Source organism: Microtus oregoni, unplaced genomic scaffold, assembly GCF_018167655.1.
Source record: "Microtus oregoni isolate MIOR12 unplaced genomic scaffold, Mior012 000017F_ref0000208, whole genome shotgun sequence".
Classification (NCBI taxonomy): domain Eukaryota; kingdom Metazoa; phylum Chordata; class Mammalia; order Rodentia; family Cricetidae; genus Microtus; species Microtus oregoni.
In genome coordinates this window covers 40,707,500-40,726,440 of record NW_024543076.1, presented here as the reverse complement: position 1 = coordinate 40,726,440, position 18,941 = coordinate 40,707,500, and the positions used below count along the sequence as shown (strand labels likewise).

The 18,941-nt window shown below is 41.1% G+C and overlaps 1 protein-coding gene across 1 annotated transcript; it reads left to right on the top strand.

Annotated features, from left to right (window-relative positions):
- The first annotated feature begins 900 nt into the window (after nt 1-900).
- On the top strand, nt 901-9,036 carry LOC121458485 (myelin P2 protein). The gene is made up of 4 exons (XM_041667801.1): nt 901-1,011; nt 2,110-2,282; nt 2,438-2,539; nt 8,915-9,036. Exons 1-4 carry the CDS (start codon nt 939-941, stop codon nt 8,963-8,965), a joined length of 399 nt encoding a protein of 132 aa, XP_041523735.1. The 5' UTR covers nt 901-938; the 3' UTR covers nt 8,966-9,036.
- The last annotated feature ends 9,905 nt before the right edge of the window (nt 9,037-18,941 follow it).

Genomic DNA, 18,941 nt, shown 5'->3' with positions numbered 1-18,941 from the left:
CTTCAAGATGCAGTTTTCCTTATTGTCAAGCTGGTCATTAACAACAGTATGTGTCTCTTATGGTGCTGAGAGGATGAAATGAGGCGATCTGAACTAAGCACATTCCATGGGGGCCATTCAATACTAAACTCTCAGCATCCATTGACATTATATTGTGGGAAATCATCTCTTTATTTATCTCTAGATTTTTGTTAAATGTCTTAAATCCAAAGTTGTTATAGAAACTAAGAACTTATTGTCTCCAGGTTAGCTTTTTTAAAGGAGCTACAGGGCTGCTTCTCAATCCTGATGTATGAATGCATCTTCTGTGCTCGGCTGTGACAGACTGGACCTTCTTGTCTGCCTACTCAGCCTGCCAGAATATGAAAACTATGCCAAGCCTCCCTCACCTCTGAATTTGTCCTCACAGTGCGGCCCTCCATTTCTCTCCCACAGCATATTTGAGCCTTTTATGACAATGTTCACAGACTTTTTCTTTCTTTTAAGAAATCTTAATTGTGCTGAATTAAGAGTCACCAAGATGCCTACACACATGCAAGTGCACTCAAATGTACTCATGTATGGGTATGCACACACACACACACACACACACACACACACACACACACACACAAGCATATAATGCATAGAAGGACTTAAGCACTCATATCAATGTAAGATCAACCAAAAGAATATTCTGAAGGTTCAAACAATACTTTCAGTTATTTTCATGGTTGTGGAAACACAGGGACATTATGTAGGGGTTTCTTTTCCCATGGGTAGGCAGTTTATGACTTAAGAGCCGTTCATTGCCCAGTCCTATCACCGCCTTTCCCCATTGGGTCTCAGCATAAGTCACATGCTTTGGGTGTCTTTGAAAAGTACTGTGCAAGGTCTCAGCATCCCAGGGGCATCTGCTGCATCCCATCAGGAACTGCGCTGAATTCTCATCCATCGCAATGAGCAACAAATTTCTGGGCACCTGGAAACTTGTCTCCAGTGAGCATTTTGATGACTACATGAAAGCTCTGGGTGAGAAACCCTCCATGGCAAACACCCCTTTAAAGAAAGATGCAAGAGGTTTTCTTCTAACGCTTTTTTCCGGGTGTCTAGGGAATGTCATGTGGGATGAAGTGCGATCTTCTGTGTCGTTCATGAAATTTACTTCCACCTCATTGGGAGTAAATTATCAGAACTTAACTTAAATGAAGCTATTTAAATGCATGGGACCGGAAGGCAGTTTCACAGGCTTGTCTTTGGAGACTTGGGGAAAATATTAGAATTTTAGTCCATCCATATTCTGGGATTTTGTGAAAGCTGGTTTATCAGAAATGAGTAGGCTCATAAGATAAAGAGTTGAATACTAGAAACCGCAATTTTAAATTTCAATCTTTATACAAACTAAAGATTCTTTTTTTATTTGCTTTGAGTTTGTCCATTATTAAATAATCATGTGGGTGAAGCTTGAGAAATGAAGCAGCCCCTAGGTGAGGACGTGTGTAACATTTAAAAGTGGCTGAGATCAAAAGAACTGGTCGGCGGCAGTGAGTTCAAATTCAGTCACACTAATGCTGTGTTGGAACAGTTTCCACAGACAGAAAAGGGTGATGGACAGTTTCTTTTATTGTGTTTTTTCACCAGGAAGATTTAGGAACTACAAAATGTCAGAAATAAGATTCAATCAAGGATATAAAAAGGAGGCTTTCACTATGGCCATAGCTCCTTATTGACAGAAAATATAGACCAGTGGGGGGGGGGGGGTCTGGAGGAGAAGAGAGATCGTCTCATTGAAAATAGCTATGTTTGTAATTACAAGCTAAGCTGTTTTTAAGCTTATATGGAACAGAAGTGATTTATTCTGTGGTGAGGGTAGCATTGGGCATAGCAAAGTGGGCAAAACTGAACAGTGTTTGCGCTGTAAACTCTGTAGACACCACTGCTGAGCACTACACTAAAATGCTTGCGTCACCAACATGTTTCTCTGCTCACTGTTGAAACATGGAGGAAGTCCTTGGTAGGAAACCCTGCCATCTACTCATTGAAGGTACTGCTAAATACAGAATGTGACCACCATTGTCCCTTACATATGTTGTCTTGACTCCCACAATCTGATATTGCCTTGCTTTTCAGGTGTGGGGTTAGCCAACAGAAAACTGGGAAATTTGGCCAAGCCCACTGTGGTCATCAGCAAGAAGGGGGATTATATGACGATAAGAACAGAAAGCGCCTTTAAAAACACAGAGATCTCCTTCAAGCTGGGCCAGGAGTTTGAAGAAACCACAGCTGACAACAGAAAAACCAAGGTAATGTGTAATATTTGTCCTGAAACTTGGTCCAGTCAACTATCGAGAGACAGGATTATTTTTTCTAGGATTATAGGCAGTGGGGAATGAACATGATGTATTGAGACATCTGACATGCAAACTGAGGCGAGCTAACCTTGAACTTGTCTTTGCAGAGCATCGTGACGCTGGAGAGGGGAGCCCTGCAACAAGTGCAGAGATGGAACAGTAAAGAGACAACCATAAAGAGGAAGCTGCTGGACGGGAAAATGGTCGTGGTAAGTGTAAGATCTCAGCCACATAGGCTGATACTTCCAGGTTCTAGAGCTACACATGTGGGGACAAGCCCTCAGGCAGAAGTGCCCGAATGTTAGAGTCCTGTGTGACCCATGTGCGTGCATGCGTGGTTACGTCCACGTACGACTCAGCTAAGCCCTTGCGCGCATGTGTGAGCCGGTCATCTGTGTCATCTGCGTGACTGCTGATTTTGTTGGCGTCGCTGCTGATTTTGTGGGCATCAGGGAGTTGAGATGATTAATAAGAACATCCCCAATTTTCGGGATAGAAATAAAACTACATAAATACATTGATTATGCTTGTCTCAAAATGTCCCTTGTTCTTTAGACTACAAATGGACCATAATGCTAAGAATAAAGCCAGAGTTAATGCTTAACTGGAAAACAATAAAGGATTCATATTTAAGTCCATTAAGTGTTAGTTCAAGATTTCCAAGCAGCCGTATCAAAACAATAACGTTTAAACAATATTGAAAATATGGATAAATGTCACTTGTTTGGGCTTACAAGCAAAAAAAAAAGTATACTTCAAAAGTAAAATATAACCCTGAGAGGCTCAATTAAAGAATATTTGCAGTAAAAGTACTTTGCTTCCAATAGTCCATAGGAACTTACCTAAACAATGTAAAAAATGCAATCTAAGCGAAGACCTCCTTCAGTTAGCAGATCCGAGGAAAAAGAGTCAAGATGGACTGGAAGGCCTGAAGCCTGTGTCTCTGTGCTCACTAACTGGCACACACAATCCTCCAATGTTTCTGCTATCTCTCTCACTCTCTCAGTGTGTGCTTCTTTTTTTTTTTTTTTTTTTTTTTTTTTTGCTTTTTTCGAGACAGGGTTTCGGAGCCTGTCCTGGAACTAGCTCTTGTAGACTGGTCTCGAACTCACAGAGATCCGCCTGCCTCTGCCTCCCAAGTGCTGGGATTAAAGGCGTGCACCACCACAGCCGGGCTAGTGTGTGGTTCTTAGTTCTCGCTATGCACTAAATTTACCTGGGCAGACAGTTCCAACATGAGGGCCCATTATAGATCAATCAATCAGAACCTCTTTGGGAGTTTATTTAACCACTCACTGGATAAGGCAAATGTAAAAAATCATTTTTTATTTGTCGCTATTCTCCTTGTGAGCAAAATACTAAAAAGTATCTTCAGAAAAAAGAACTATGCCAGAGACCTGCTTAGGCGGGGGCTCAAGTCCCAAAGAGGACTGTGGAGTGGGAGGGGGGACAACAAGAACCAGGGACTGGACACAATCTCAGGGTGAATCAGGATGGTTGCCAGCTGTGTTTATTTTATTTTTTTTTTTTATTTTTTTTGGTTTTTCGAGACAGGGTTTCTCTGTGGTTTTGGAGCCTGTCCTCTTGTAGACCAGGCTGGTCTCGAACTCACAGAGATCCGCCTGCCTCTGCCTCCCGAGTGCTGGGATTAAAGGCGTGCGCCACCACCGCCCGGCCAGCCAGCTGTGTTTATTGAAAAAGGAATATGTCTTTTATATTTTAGATTAGCACATAGGATTGGATGGGAGAACGGGAGCGCTGAGCTGGGGTGTGACAAGATCAGGGATTGAGGAATTTAGCATTGACTTTGACAACAGTCATATGTTAATGAAGGGAAATTAAATTTTCTTGCCAGAGATAAGGAGAATGACTGCTTTAGTAAGCAGGAACTTTCCTCAAGCCCCAAAGGAATGGAGATCCTTATCTAAATGCCTGACCTTGGGAAAAGGACGTCTAGGGAGCAGATATTATACTATAACTTAAGAACAACTTTCGTTCCTCATGGGGATAAGCCCTGAGCTGTTCCCTAAATGTGTCTGTGTCTTAATCATACTACATGGGCCTGTCCCCTCACCACACTCCTGAAAGAGAAGGTCCTGGTGTCTTACTCTTTTCCCATTATAACATTCCGTTCTGGTTTCTCTACACTTCTTAACTGAACCCTTGCCCTCAGTGGCCTCAGACTCTGGATCTGGATTGTAGGCATCTCATCCTAGATCAAACACGTCTAGTAAATCTCTAACCTTCCTGCACTTGGTGTAATTAGGAGGGCACAATGGGATTCCTGCTTCCATTGTGGCAGGGAATTCTCTCCAGAGAATTATTTTGTTTAGAGAGAGGCTACCATTGTATACATTTTCATCCTTCAAAACCTGCACAAATTTTTCCAAAGGGGGAAGACATTACTAGTGAGAATCTTTAAAAATGAAAGTTAAAAAGTACTGGGGAAGTGTGGGCTAATGTTGAAATGCTGGAACTTTGTCAAGCAGTAATGGTCATTATGTGGCCCATGCATCTCCTCTTTTTTTTTTTAATTTTGTAATTTAGACATCTAGAAACTATGATGAAGAGATCAAATAGGCTTGTCAGTCACCAGAGAATGACAGGAAGAAGAAGGATAAGAATGAGCACAAAGTCTAGAACAATGCTCAAATTTATAATAAATGACGAAAAGGTTCCTTCTGCGACAAAGGAATTTAAGAAATTTAAAAATCTTTCCATGCGGAAGCCAAGGGAGATTGTAACACCGTGAATAATTACAGTAATTTGGCCATGTAAGGTCTGCAACCAAAATGTCTGGATTATATAGGGGAAAGCCTCTGCAGGGAAGGCAACCCAGCCTTGGGCTGGAGAGTCCAGGGAAGAAGGTTGGGTATGTGGTCACACCCTATAACAGCAAGGGACTGAAGGGTGCTGGGATAACCTGGCAGCCAGGTTCAGCTTTGATTTGAAATGTTAAACAGGCACCTCTGTCCCAGGTTTGAAATTTACCAAGTCCCAGCCTTTTTGTTGATAATAAATGAATGATAAGGAACAAAGAATTCATCTGTGACTACTTCCTGATGATGCTGAGGCATAGGTGGGATGTTGACCAAATCCCTTTTTCTCCAGGCTCTTCTCCACTGTCTAGAGCTAGGTGTACAATGGAAACTTCTAGCTCCATGGTTCTGGTAGCTGGGGAAAGGAAGCCCCAGGACCAGGGAAGAGGGGAATTCCCACTCCCTCGGGAATAGGCAGGTGGGGAAATAGGCCACTGATTGACAGTACCTAATCTGTAGTTCATATGACCTGTGAGGTAGATCCAAGCAGTTTCCTGAAGCCTATAAGAACCTGTTAGAAGACTGAGTATGTAGATTAGACAGATGCCTTTAGCAGAACAAAAAGCACTTTTAAGTCTACATTTAGAAAACCACCAAAAGAAATGTAAAATCTTGAGCTTGTGACTGAATAGGAGCTATGCTTTACTGGAGCTAGAGTAACAGTTTATCAGAATTCCGTTGGTTAATGCTAAAACTCTGGATTTTCAGTCTTAATGTAACAACAACATAGAGAGTGAAAGAATTCTGAGCCGTTTTCCATAAACCTTAAAGCCATCGTCTTTCTCATACCTTCACAAATTGCATCCACGTACCTGGAAACACATCTTTATTTTTTTTTGTCCTCAAACCTTTATACACACTGTAAAACACCATATTAGAACCCTAAAACAATTTTTTTAGAGCCTCATAACTTAAGCTTTCTTGTCCTGAGACCTTACATAAACTTCACACCTTACTCTTTCAATCACTCACTTCAAGACACAGAGCAGTCAGGTAAAGTGAATTTCTGTAAATAAAGGAATAGTAAAAAGTTTTGTTGAAATCTGTTTTGTGAGTTTATCTCTTTTTTGAGTATGGTAGCAAGGTAAACTGTTTGGTAGCTCTAGGAAAGGGAGGCCTTAGGCCTGAGTCTTTGAGTGTAGGGAAATGGGAAGGCAGCTGACACCTTGGGAGAAAGGAGCAGGGCGCTTGCTGCTTCAAAAAGCAAACTGTCTCCCAAGATTGCATAAAGACATTGTGATAAAAGGTTTTCTAAACTAAAACTGTTCAAAATCTAAATGTTTCCCAGTGTGTTTTTATAATTTAAATGTCTGTAAAACTCCACTTTTTTCTTTAAAAAGTGTACAATCTCTCAGAAGTAAAGTACTCTATTTTATTCCAAGAGGTAACCCACCCAAGGCAGAACCTAGCTCCAACAGAGGGAACAATCTTTTCCAGGGGTTTGGGTCTCCTCTCTGGACTCAACCTGGGCCGCATTTCATAGCCTACCTTCCAGGTCCCAGCTCGCTCTATTTAACTGGTGCTGGGGCTTCTGGTGCCAATCATGGATCCAGCATCTCTGAAACTGGTAAGGTTCACCCTTGCAGCTGCTTCCCTATGACCCCTCATGTCTTAAATCCAACTTTACCTGGGGGACACTTAGTGTTATCAACTCTGGCTTTGTACAGTCTTGCATATAAATGCATGGAGGTGTAGTTTGATGCCTTATTAAACCTTGTTTTTTAAATCCCATCTTTTGTAAACCTTGTTTGCAGGAAAGGAATTATCACACAAAAATCTATCCTAATCGAAAATATCTCGGAGACCTGCTGGTGTCTTTTTGGTAGTCGCACTCCACAGGGTCACCTTTCATTACGATGGCAGTGAAGTCACATGACATCCATCTTCTCTAACCCTAGCAGTGATGGTGACCAGTCAAATGGCTGCCTAAAGATGGGATCAGGCCACACGGTTCTTTTAAGATTCCTATACATAGATTTTAGACTATCAACCCCTCAGTGTTACTAGTTTTAATCTTTAAAAAAACTAGATTTTACAATTTTTAAACCATATTCAATAAACTTATAAGTCTTGAGGAACAGAATGTTTACATAAACCAAGTCTAATTTTTTGGCTGTTCTACTTTGCTTCCTTTTCCCCATCAATGTCAGGTGGATCAATCTGACACAGGTCACAGAGGAAACTTTAAGTAATGTTATCCACACAAAAAAGATGTCTGAACCCCTGCCAAGCTGAATCCAGTGACGAGTGATCTCAGAGATTGTGGCAGCAGAGATACTTCAGTCTCAGCTCCATGCTTACAACAAAACTTACAGACATGCCAGAAAACATAGACCAATCCACATACACAAAATACAGGCAAAAACTTCCAACAACAAACTAGAAGCAAGTGGTGGGCAATGTCTCACTATTTGCCCTGGATGGAGACTATTGGGGTCCTGTTGAACCAGACTATGATAATCTAAGTTATACACACACACACACACCCTAAAAAAGAACTGAATATCACACACGCACACAAACTCACACACACAAACGCACATATACACACGTGTACATACACACATGTATATATACACCCATGTATGGAATTTTAATTATAAGTTTTTTTGTTATATGTTAAAGCCAAATTTTGTTGCAAATTATATACATTTTAAACCATAAGCAACATTGCAGGTTTTTAAAAAAAAATATACCTTAAATCACTTTCTTATCACTTTTTTAAGCTTTAAACTATAGAGACAACATGAGCCTGGGAAACATAAAAGGTATTTTGCTTTGACCCATGACATTTTAACGAAAGCATCCATCTCTTCACATGGTGGAGGAGCCAGAGGCAGAGGTGGGTCATCGCCGGGTGCAGTTTACAATTTAGCGTCAAGGGCCTGGTGTGACATTACAGAGAGAACAAGTTTCCACTGGCATGCTCTCAGACTCTTTAAACGTGGTGCAGTGTTGACTGTCTCTACTCACCTTATCCCATGTCCCCAAGTCTAAGTAGCCAAGGACTACATCATCGTACAAATTGTAAGAAAGCTGTTAGTCCAGAAGAAGCAACCTTAATTCCTTTTTTCTTACGAGCACTACACAATGTCAATAAAAGTCTTCTTTCTCTAAACTCTTTACGACACATGACTCCAGTATATGTCCTCCTTCTCACCCAGCTCTTAGTCTTTCTCTGCTAAGGGGTTTGCAATACCCAAGGTAAGTCCTGTCCACACTGAAGCCAGATGCCAAAGACCAGCAGGATTTTGACCTATGGTGAGAGGAGATACTGTCTATCATGTCCGGGGAGACAGGAGACCAGGCACTTGAGGAAGTTTGTCCTGAATATCGGGAAGCAAGGACAGATGAACACTAGAATCCAGCTCACCTCTTCTGCCTTAGTCTAGGCCATGGTCCATGGAACAGCACTTCGCTAATGTGGGCTGTGCCCAGTCTTCAGGTCTTCTTACCTCAGTTACCCAACACAGACACTCCTTCACACATAAAGTTTTATTTTATCTTTGTGAGGACTCCAGCTCCCACAAAGCTGGCTACCAACATTAAGCATCATTACTGGATATATCATGGATAGTAACACAGATCAACCTTAAAAGTTGTCCTCAAATGCCAGTGGCCATAATTGTGAACTGCTAGAGAGCTGGCGTGTGAATGTTTTATCCTGTCTAAATGTGATTGTATGAGTTCATTTAGACCGCTGTTTTATTCCAGATGTCCTGTTCTCTAACTTGTATTTTACACAGTCAATCTCCCTCTCTTAAGGAATGCATGATGAAGGGCGTGGTCTGCACCAGAATTTATGAGAAGGTCTGAGAAAATCGCTGCATCATTCAACTGGTGCTTCCCCACCTAAGACTGGGAATCATTCAGTGAGACCCGAGGACCCTGCAGCTGACTTGTCTGGTTTTGCATTTGTCCTGATATGTTCTATAGGTAAATGTTTCAATTGAGAATTAACCTAACTTTGTTAATTTAGACATTTTCCGTTTCATCCGTGTCTTACTATGTTAATCCTTCTGTATTGACCAGGCACAAATAGTCCATGAAAATCACTGCCTGCTAAGTGACAGCCTAGGCTGCGCTCATACTGTTTGAAAAGAAGTAATCAATACTAAAGCAAAGTAAGAATATTGATCTGGGCAGTGATAAATGTCTCCAGGGGCCTGGAAATGTATGAGGCAGGGGAACCACAAAGAAAACAAAACAAGGGGATGAGCTGTTTTAAACTGGGGGGCTCTACTTTCAGCCAATAGGAGCCACCTCCATTCCATTTCGGCCAAAGTTTCACAATGTACAGGCAATGGGATGCACGGCTACCACAGCAATCGAATGTACGATGACAAGTGTAGGCACCTACATAGCTCACATCCTGACCAAGATAAACACATGTCCTTAATCTTAGAAAGCTTCCTCGTCCCCCTCCAAATCTTGTTTTGTCTCACCCACCAGAAGCACGATGGTGCTGATGTGGTGCTGGATTAGCTTTGCCTAAAATAGAACCAGACCTCATACATTCATTCTGTTTCCATTTTAAAACCTAGCACGATGTTTTTCATGTTCATCCAGATTGTTATATGTAGTAGTAATTTGTTCCTTTTTATTGATGAGTATTATTTCATTGTATAACTGTATCATTTTGGTAATCCATCTTTCTATTGAGACAATTGGGTTATAACCCATGTTTGTATATGGTAAATAAAAGCTGCTACATTCTCATACAAGATTTGATGAGCATATGGCCTCTTTTGTGTTTGGTAGTCGTAAAATTAATGAATTCAGTAATTCTTGATATTCAAGAATGAGAAGCCACTGTGCTTATATAAGAATGAAATTAATGTATAATTGAGTAAATGAGAATTATGCGAATGTTCATGGCAATCAAATGTTCAAGGTGGAAGAAGGTATCTTTCTATCTATCTATCTATCTATCTATCTATCTATCATCTATCTATCAATCTATCTATCTATCATCGATCTATCTATCTATCAATCTATCTATCTATCTATCTATCTATCATCTATCTATCATCAATCAATCTATCTATCTATCATCTATCATCTATCTATCTATCTATCTATCTATCTATCTATCATCTACCTATCTATTATCTATCTATCATCTATCTATCTATCTATCTATCTATCATCTATCAATCATCTATCTATCTATCATCTATCTATCTATCTATCATCATCTATCTATCTATCATCTATCTATCTATCTATCTATCTATCTATCTATACACACACACACACACACACACACACACACACAAATGAGGAAAGACAGGAAAATCCATGAATAAATGCAAAGCGATCAGTGTAAACCCATGGTTTCCATCATGCTGTGAATAGAGATGTCCCTTACAGTCACACATGTTAAAGTCTTGACCCCCTAACTGGTGGGACTATTATGGTGATGTTAAAAACGTTAGCAGGTGGGGTCTACATGGAGGAAGTAGATCACTGCGGGCATGCCTTTGAAGGTTGCCCCAGGCCCCTCCCTCTTTTTATGCCCCCTACCTTCAACGAGTTTACCTCTGCTATATAGATTGGGTGTGATCATGCTTCGTGGACCACAGGCCCAGAACCAATGTAGGTAACTAACCGAGCCTTTGGAATTCTGATCTCCGAAGCTACCAGCCACAGCAACCCTCCCTCCTGTTGTTTAGACCAGGTGTTTTGTCACAGGGACTAATACAATCTCCAAGCTGTGTGTGTGTTTATAAATAGGTACAATTGTACAAACACAACTACACTTGTATGTGTATGATATAAGCACATACCTGATGTATGTTTGCATGCTTGGGTCTTCTGGTTTTGTTTCCCCAAAGAGCGAGAAGTACAGATACCCCAGACACATAAGTATGCTTAGCACTCCGAGCTTTTTGCTTGATGTCATTTCTCACTAAAAGGAATGGCTGATTCCACATAAAGACAGAGTAGTACTCAGTGAGATTTTAACTATTTGTGTTTTGTTTTTCGAGACAGGGTTTCTCTGCCTCCCGAGTGCTGGGCCACCACCACCCAGCTAAGATTTAAACATTTTTATACACTAAAATCAAAAATAATCAAAGAAATAAGAGAAGTGTATTACCTGAACCCAAAGAAACTTCCCCAAACTTGGGACAATTTGGGTGCAAAATACTTGATAAAATCACAAGTTTAAGAATCATTAAGAAATCATAAATTTATAAATTATCATCATGAATTTTAAACCACTGGGAAAAAGAATAATTCAAGACTCTGTGCTGATATTGTGGCTAGATGATAGATGGTAGATAGAAGATGGGAAAGAACCACAGAATGCATGAACTGCAGAGTGCATGTACCGCAGACTGCATGTACACTGAGAGAAACAATTAATAAATGGGACTTCCTGAAACTGAAAAGCTTCTGTAAAGCAAAGGACACAGTCAACAAGACAAAATGACAGCCTACAGAATGGGAAAAGATCTTCACTAACCCCACATTAGACAGAGGGTTGATCTCCAAAATGTACAAAGAACTCAAGAAATTCGTTATCAAAAGAACACATAATCCAATTTAAAAAAATGGAATACAGACCTAAACAGAGAACTCTCAACAGAGAAATCTAAAATGGCTGAAAGACACTTAAGGAAATGTCCAACATCCTTAGTCATCAGAGAAATGCAAATCAAAACAACTCTGAGATTCCATCTTATACCTGTAAGAATGGCCAAGATCAAAAACGCTGGTGACAACTTATGCTGGAGAGGATGTGGGGTAAAGGGAACACTTCTGCATTGCTGGTGGGAGTGCAAACTGGTACAACCTCTTTGGATGTCAGTGTGGCGATTTCTCAGAAAATTAGAAAAAAAACCTTCCTCAAGACCCAGCAATACCACTTTTGGTATATATCCAAAGGATGCTGAATCATATCACAAGGACATATGCTCAGCTATGTTCATAGCAGCTTTGTTTGTCATAGCCGGAACCCGGAAACAACCTAAATACCCCTCGACCGAAGAATGGCTAATGAAAATGTGGTACATTTGCACAATGGAGTACTACACAGCAGAAAAAAAAACACTGACATCTTAAATTTTGCAGGAAAATGGATGGAGCTAGAAAACATCATATTGAGTGAGGTAACCCAGACACAGAAAGACAGTTATCACATGTACTCACTCATAGGTATTTTTTAAACACAAAGCAAAGAAAGCCAGCCTACAAACCACAATCCCAGAGAACTTAGACAACAATGAGGACACTAAGAGAGACTTACATAGATCTAATCTACATGGGAAGTAGAAAGTAGAAAAAGACAAGATCTCCTGAGTAAATTGGGAGCATGGGGACTTTGTGGGAGGGTTGAAGGGAGGAGGGGAGCAGAGAAAAATGTAGATAGAGCTCAATAAAAATCAATAAATAAGAAGAAAATAAAGAACAAAAATGTCAATGTCATAAAATATAAATTAAAAAAAAAGAAAAAATGTCGTGGAAATTTTCCAGATTACATTATACTGAAAATACACGGCAGCCATACGCAGGGAAGGATCCTGGTTGTGTCTTGCATATGCTTCAAAGAACATGAGGTCAGCCTGTGGATTAGAGTACACACAGGGGTTACATTAGAGTGAACTGTCATTGCAGGAAAGACTCTCTCTAGTCTTGGAAAATATATGATATTTTGGGTATTGGGCATGTGAATGTGATTCAGCCTCACATGTTCAGAACAATGTGTGAGTGTGTTTGCGTGTGCATACATACACACCCACAGAAAGAATGGCAAAGCACATGGTGTAAAATTGAACAACAGCATTATCTGTGAAAGATGTGTTTGTTGTCTATGAATTACTTTGCTTCTTATGTTTGTTTTCTATAAATTAATATACTTCTAACTTCCTTGTATTTTGAAATTCTTTGCAAAGAAGGTGCACTCTGCCAGGCTTCCTCTGCCCCAAGGGCTTCACTTGACATGTTTCTGCTGGGCATTGTTAGCCTTGCTTTTGGTTTTGCCTTTTTCTTCTCCCAGGCCAACCCATTAAAAAAAAAGAACATTAAAACTGCCCTCCTAGTCTTAGAGGTTGATGGTAATATGACTAGTCATAAAATGTATCCGCCAATAAACGTAAGTACTCTATTATATGAAAGCCGTGGGTACTTTTCACTCTCTTAACAGGAAAAGTATTACCTTACTAATGAGGAAAAGAAGATAATCATTTCAGCAGTTGGTAATGTTGCTAAATTTAAATAACGATTTCTTAGCAGCCATAAAGGAGACCATGAGAAAAACCTAGTATCCGAACCTATTTCAGGTATTGTAGCAAAACACCCTATGTCACACATCATAACAATAGAACCCTCACTCTTGCGGAGGCTGGATAGTTCACAGTCTAGATGCTGGCACTTCTGCTCTCTGTGTAGGGATGCTTCCACACTGACAGGTGAGACTGCAGAATGACTTCCCAAGGGCCTCTTTTATAAGGTATAGTCAGATTCCACAGGGGTTCTACTTTTCATGGGAGCTAATTACTTCCTAAAACTACTGAACCTGGGAATTAGGATTTCAACGCATGAATATGGGGAGTAGGTTTGGGTTGTCAACTGTCCTCCAAAGACCCACACCCTGAAGTCTGGGTTCTCAGCACATGATGCCATTCGGAGGTGATAAAACCTTTAGGGGGTAGGTAGGGTCTGCTGGGAAACAACAAGGTCATTGGAGTGTCTCACTGAAGAGTATATTGGGATCCTGGGCCTTCTTCAATTTCTTTGCTTCCCAGCCTCCATGAGTAAAGCCTCGTTGGTCCGCCATACTCCACTTGCCACAGTGTTCTGCCTGGCCAGTGGGACAGACATCCAATGGACCCAGATATCCAAACTATACAGCAAAATGAGCACTTTCTTCTTTGAAGTTAGCTTTAGGTATTTGATTTAGAGATGGAGCCCTGATACAAACATCATCAGACTAGCAATTAGGGTCCATAATATTTAAGAATCGGCTCAACATACAGTTTTGATTGCCTAGTGTTTTTCATTTGACATTATGACATTGTCGTGAAGGGCAGTCAGACTGATTAGTTGAAGCTTCAGATCCCTCCTTATCAGCTCTGATCCTGGACACATTCCTCAACACACACACACACACACACACACACACACACACACACAGAGAGAGAGAGAGAGAGAGAGAGAGAGAGAGAGAGAATAAGAATAGTAGAGAACACACTTTGAAGAGCTGTGAAAAATAAATAAATAAATAAGCTAATGCTTGCCAGGTGTTTAGACCAAAGACATTACAGAAGTATCTTCTATTATTGCTGTTTATTTTATTATTTATTTATTGATTTCTTTGTCTTGAGACGAGCTTCCATATGATAGCTCAGTCTGGTCTCAACTCATGATCTTTGTGTCTTTCCTCTAGCGTACTGAGACACGATTCTTGGCTGTTCTGCTACTATTTATCTAATGAGGTATATGATGTTCAAATAGAACACTCTGTTTAAAATAAACAGAAGCACAGATCTATGTTTTCAGTACTATGTTTTAAGTAACTTGTACTCCAAGTGAAAAGTCAAGAATACTATTCAGACAAAAATAAAAATTAAGAATCATATTCAAGTTAATTGATATAAACAAATGAACACTTAAATTGGGATATTTAAAATGGGACTCAGTGATTAGCTACTCCAAATTAAATATGACCTGAATAAATGCATATTCCTAAAGAATAAATTATCTGTTGTCAGTTGTATAATGAGTGACACACTTGGTCTATGTTTTTAAGACATTACTGTTTCTAGGAACTGGCCCAAACTGGCCTGAAGGGCTGACAGCTAGAGACAGGTTTCAGGGAACATGTCTATAACCCAGCATTTAGGAGGAGAAGGCAGGGGCATGGTAAATGTGAGGCCAGGCCATTTGAGACATCATGACATGCTATCTACAAAACACAGTTTTTCAAAAACTGATTACTGATTTCAGGAAATTGGCAAGCCAGTTTTTAGAAAGGATTGGAGATTTGTTATGTGTGTGAGTGTGTTTTCTGCATGTAAGTATTTGCACCACATGGATCGCTGGTGCCCTCTGTGGTCATGTGAGGGAGTTGGGTCCCCTGAAAGAGGAATTATGGGTGGTTGTGACCAGCCATATAGACGCTGCTCTTAGGTATTGAACTGATTTCCAACCTCCTAGGTTTTCCTGGAAGAGCTGTAGTTTAATATTGGTTGCTATACTCCTTCTAGTCCTGATTAGAGATTTAGTCTATAATTATTTCTTATTGCTTAGGCTGACTCCTAATCCATGCAGCATGTCTCTGAACATGGTTGCACAACAGAGTCACCAGAAAGCTAAACATCTGAGAACCAGGATTATATCCATCAGGGTGCTGCAGGGATGCCTTAGAGGCTGCTCTTCCAGAGGAGTCGAGTTCAGTTTCTAGCACACACCTCAGGCAGCTCCAAACTGACTAGAATAACTGTAGCACCTGAACAGCATTGAATAAATTCACATAGAGTCATATGTATACCTAAAAAGAAATCTCAAAAAAATTATACATGGAATCTTTAATTTATTTATTTTCTCTTGCTGTGGGCGCTAGCTGAGATCCAGGCATTGCAGCCATTAAAAGGCAAGCACAGACATATCAACAGTTTAAATACTTAATTGAAAAATCCCCCACCTCCCACCCCAACCCTGGTTCATGGACCAAGCTGGGTCAACCCACGGGGAGTTTAGGCTCTGTTGAGAGAGAAAAGGGAGAACGCTTTGTAAGTTGTTTTCAGAAGCAAGACAGAGAAAGTATTTGATGGGTTAAGGTGGACAGTCTCTAGATAGAAGGCAAAGTTTCTGCAAGTTTTGTTTGTTTTCGCAGGGCTTCAGGCTTCCCAGGGCCTTGCACGTGCTGGCTGGGCAAGCGTTCTATCACTGAGCTATGCTCCAGGGTGTGGGCGGTTTGTGATTAGCTGTGGCTTCAGTTTGCCTTGTACTCTGTGGTGGTTTTGGCTTGCATTGTAGGAATTTAGAGACATGGAGTTCAACCCAGCCTAATGATCTCCAAATTACATTTTAACACTAGACTCAAACCCGCAGATGAGGCTGCACCAAAGCTAAAAAACTCAACTTAGATGCAGGGAAAGTCCATTAAAACCAAGAGTAACAAAGGCTTCCAGCCTAGAGTTAACTGCCTGTGGGCTGTGAAGGTGCTGCTGCCTGCATATGGGTGGGAAATGCCTAGACTTCTCTGTTAGGGATGCCCTATTGATTATCTCTTTGCTGTTTCCTGGGGTGGCCATGCAACTGTCATTCAGATTTATTCGCGTCATGCATGTACAAGAGTGAAGGTTCACAGACTGGGCCAGCAGGGGAAGATAGCTTTAAAGAGATGCTAGGTCTTTGCAAAACACGACTCCGTTTCCAGTGGAGCTCACAAAGAATCACCCCAAACAGTCAGCACAGAATGAGCTTTTTGTGATCTGTTTCTTCACTTTATTTTTTAAATTTACCGGTTATCAGGTATTTGTTATCTGTATGAGATTTGGGCAGCATGTACTGGAGCCTGAAATCCTCCCTCAGCCAACTAGAGTAGAACAGTTGTAATCTGCCTGCTGATACAGAGTAAATTCCCCAATCCATGAGAGAACTGATGGTTCTATCCATTCTAACAAGGTTTTAAAGCTAAACCCATGACTGGCATGACATTTCACACCCATAAGATCAAATATTGTTGGAATTTGAAGCTTGTTGGAACTTGGGATGATGGGAACAGCCTGGTATTTGGCATTGCTGTGCTACTAATCTTGATGTCTTGTAATCAGGATACTTTTCCCCGCAGGGCAGATGAGAGCATTTCAGTCAGAGCATCCCACAGTCAGCCAGGGCACAAACTGAAGCTCTTTGTCTGTTTTCAGTGACCAGCAAAGCCCTGGGAGAAATAAAGGAAAAGTGAGAAATAGCTTCCTGGTCATGAAACAGGCCCTCCTCTCTGGGAAGAGTTGAGAAGACAACTTCATCAAACCATAAATTATTAGCACCATTGCTGTTGGCAAAACTTACTCCAGAAAGCGCAAGATTGGTTCAAAACTGTAGGATATCTCCCACCCTAGTCTCTTAAACCCACTGAACACAGTGAAAAACCACATTGCTTCCACCCGCAACTATCAACATGTCGTCTTAAACAAGTGTGCTCCTTGGCAAATTACAGACTGAATTCAAAGGGCAGAGCCAGGGAGATGGTGAGGCAGAAGCAGAACAGAAAGGCTGAGACAGGTAAAGGAACACTGTGAGGAAAGAAGCTCTTACCTGGAGTCCAGCTGGTGTCCCAGCAGCTAAGAGTAGATAGTTGAAGAACTGTAGGCAGAGGCTGCTCATTGGTTTCTTGGCTGCCTGGCCACACAGAAACTATATTAATTAAAACACTGTTTGGGCTATTTGCTCAGGCTTCTTATTAACTAACTCTTACATCTTAAATTAACCTATTTCTATTCATCTATGTATGGCTTCAAGACTCGTGGATTACTGGTAAGGTTCTCTGGTATCTGTCTCCTTTGGCAGCTACATGGCAACTCCTCAACTCTTCCTACTCTCTCTTTATCTCTGTTAGAATTTTCTGCTTGGTTTTACTCTGTTAAGCCATTGGCCAAAAGCAGTTATTTTATTAACCATGAAAATAAAACATATTCACAGCATACAGAAGGAATCCCCACATCACAGAGTAGTTAGCTAATACAGAAGGAATCCCCACATCACAGAGTAGTTAGCTAACTTGGCTATAAAGGTTGCCATTTGTGTTAGGAATTTTTCCTTATGCGAGCTCTCTGGTGATGCAAAAATTCCAATCAAGCCAAATCAAGAAATATCCAGATTTAATGGGATTCCTATCCTGTCGGGGGAACCGGGAGGCCCTAAATGCGACCACCAGGGGCGGAGGAAAGAGACCACATGATTCTCCTTTGGGAGCTATCTTAAATACCTGGGGAGGGGTCAGGACCTGGCATGCTGGGATTTGGAGTTCAGACCAATACAACTCTCAGGCCTAAGAACTGGGGGGCTATGCTCCCAACTTAACACTTTGTTGAAGCAATATCTCTTTTAGATATATTTCAAATATGCAACCAAAGAAGAAGCATAAACACCAACCCAGCCACTGACCCTTTGATCCACAATGGTGTCCTAACTGTTAGCATTCAGGCATTTACAAGGGCCTGCTCTCAGGGACCTAACAGGACACATCATCAGCTACAGACACTAGGCAGAGCACCCACTGTGTGCGTGCGCTGTATCCCCTCATAAAAAGCAAGCCCTTCTCACCTCTCCTCCACTTTCCCACCACTCACCCAGAGCCCACCACCGCATCTCCCTGCAATAACTCCTACCACCTGAGCTCTGTTGCTGTGGGGGCCAGCCATGGTAAGCTAAGTAAGGACAGGTCACCCAAAGGAAGTTCTTTATTTCCAACCATTATCACCTGCCAGAGTAGAACTTAATAAATTTAATAAGAGGTCTGAATCTCAGTAGTTTACCCTGAGGCAATGTCTGACTGCAAGAGGAACCACAAGCTGAGTTACCCAAACCCCACCCAGGAACAGACCACTCAAAGGAAATGCCTGGCATTCCAAGTGCTGTAGATAAAATCACCTGCCAGTGCACTTTCACCAGGACACCCTAGACATTGTCAGCCAATCAGGGGTCTTAAAACCTCAAAAACCCCTCACCCCCACCTTTGCTACTATAAAACCCTATTCTAATTGAGCTTGGGGTTCTCTGATTATTCCAGTACCTTGGACATGAGGGGAGACCGAGTTTGCAAACTTGATTAAAATAAAGG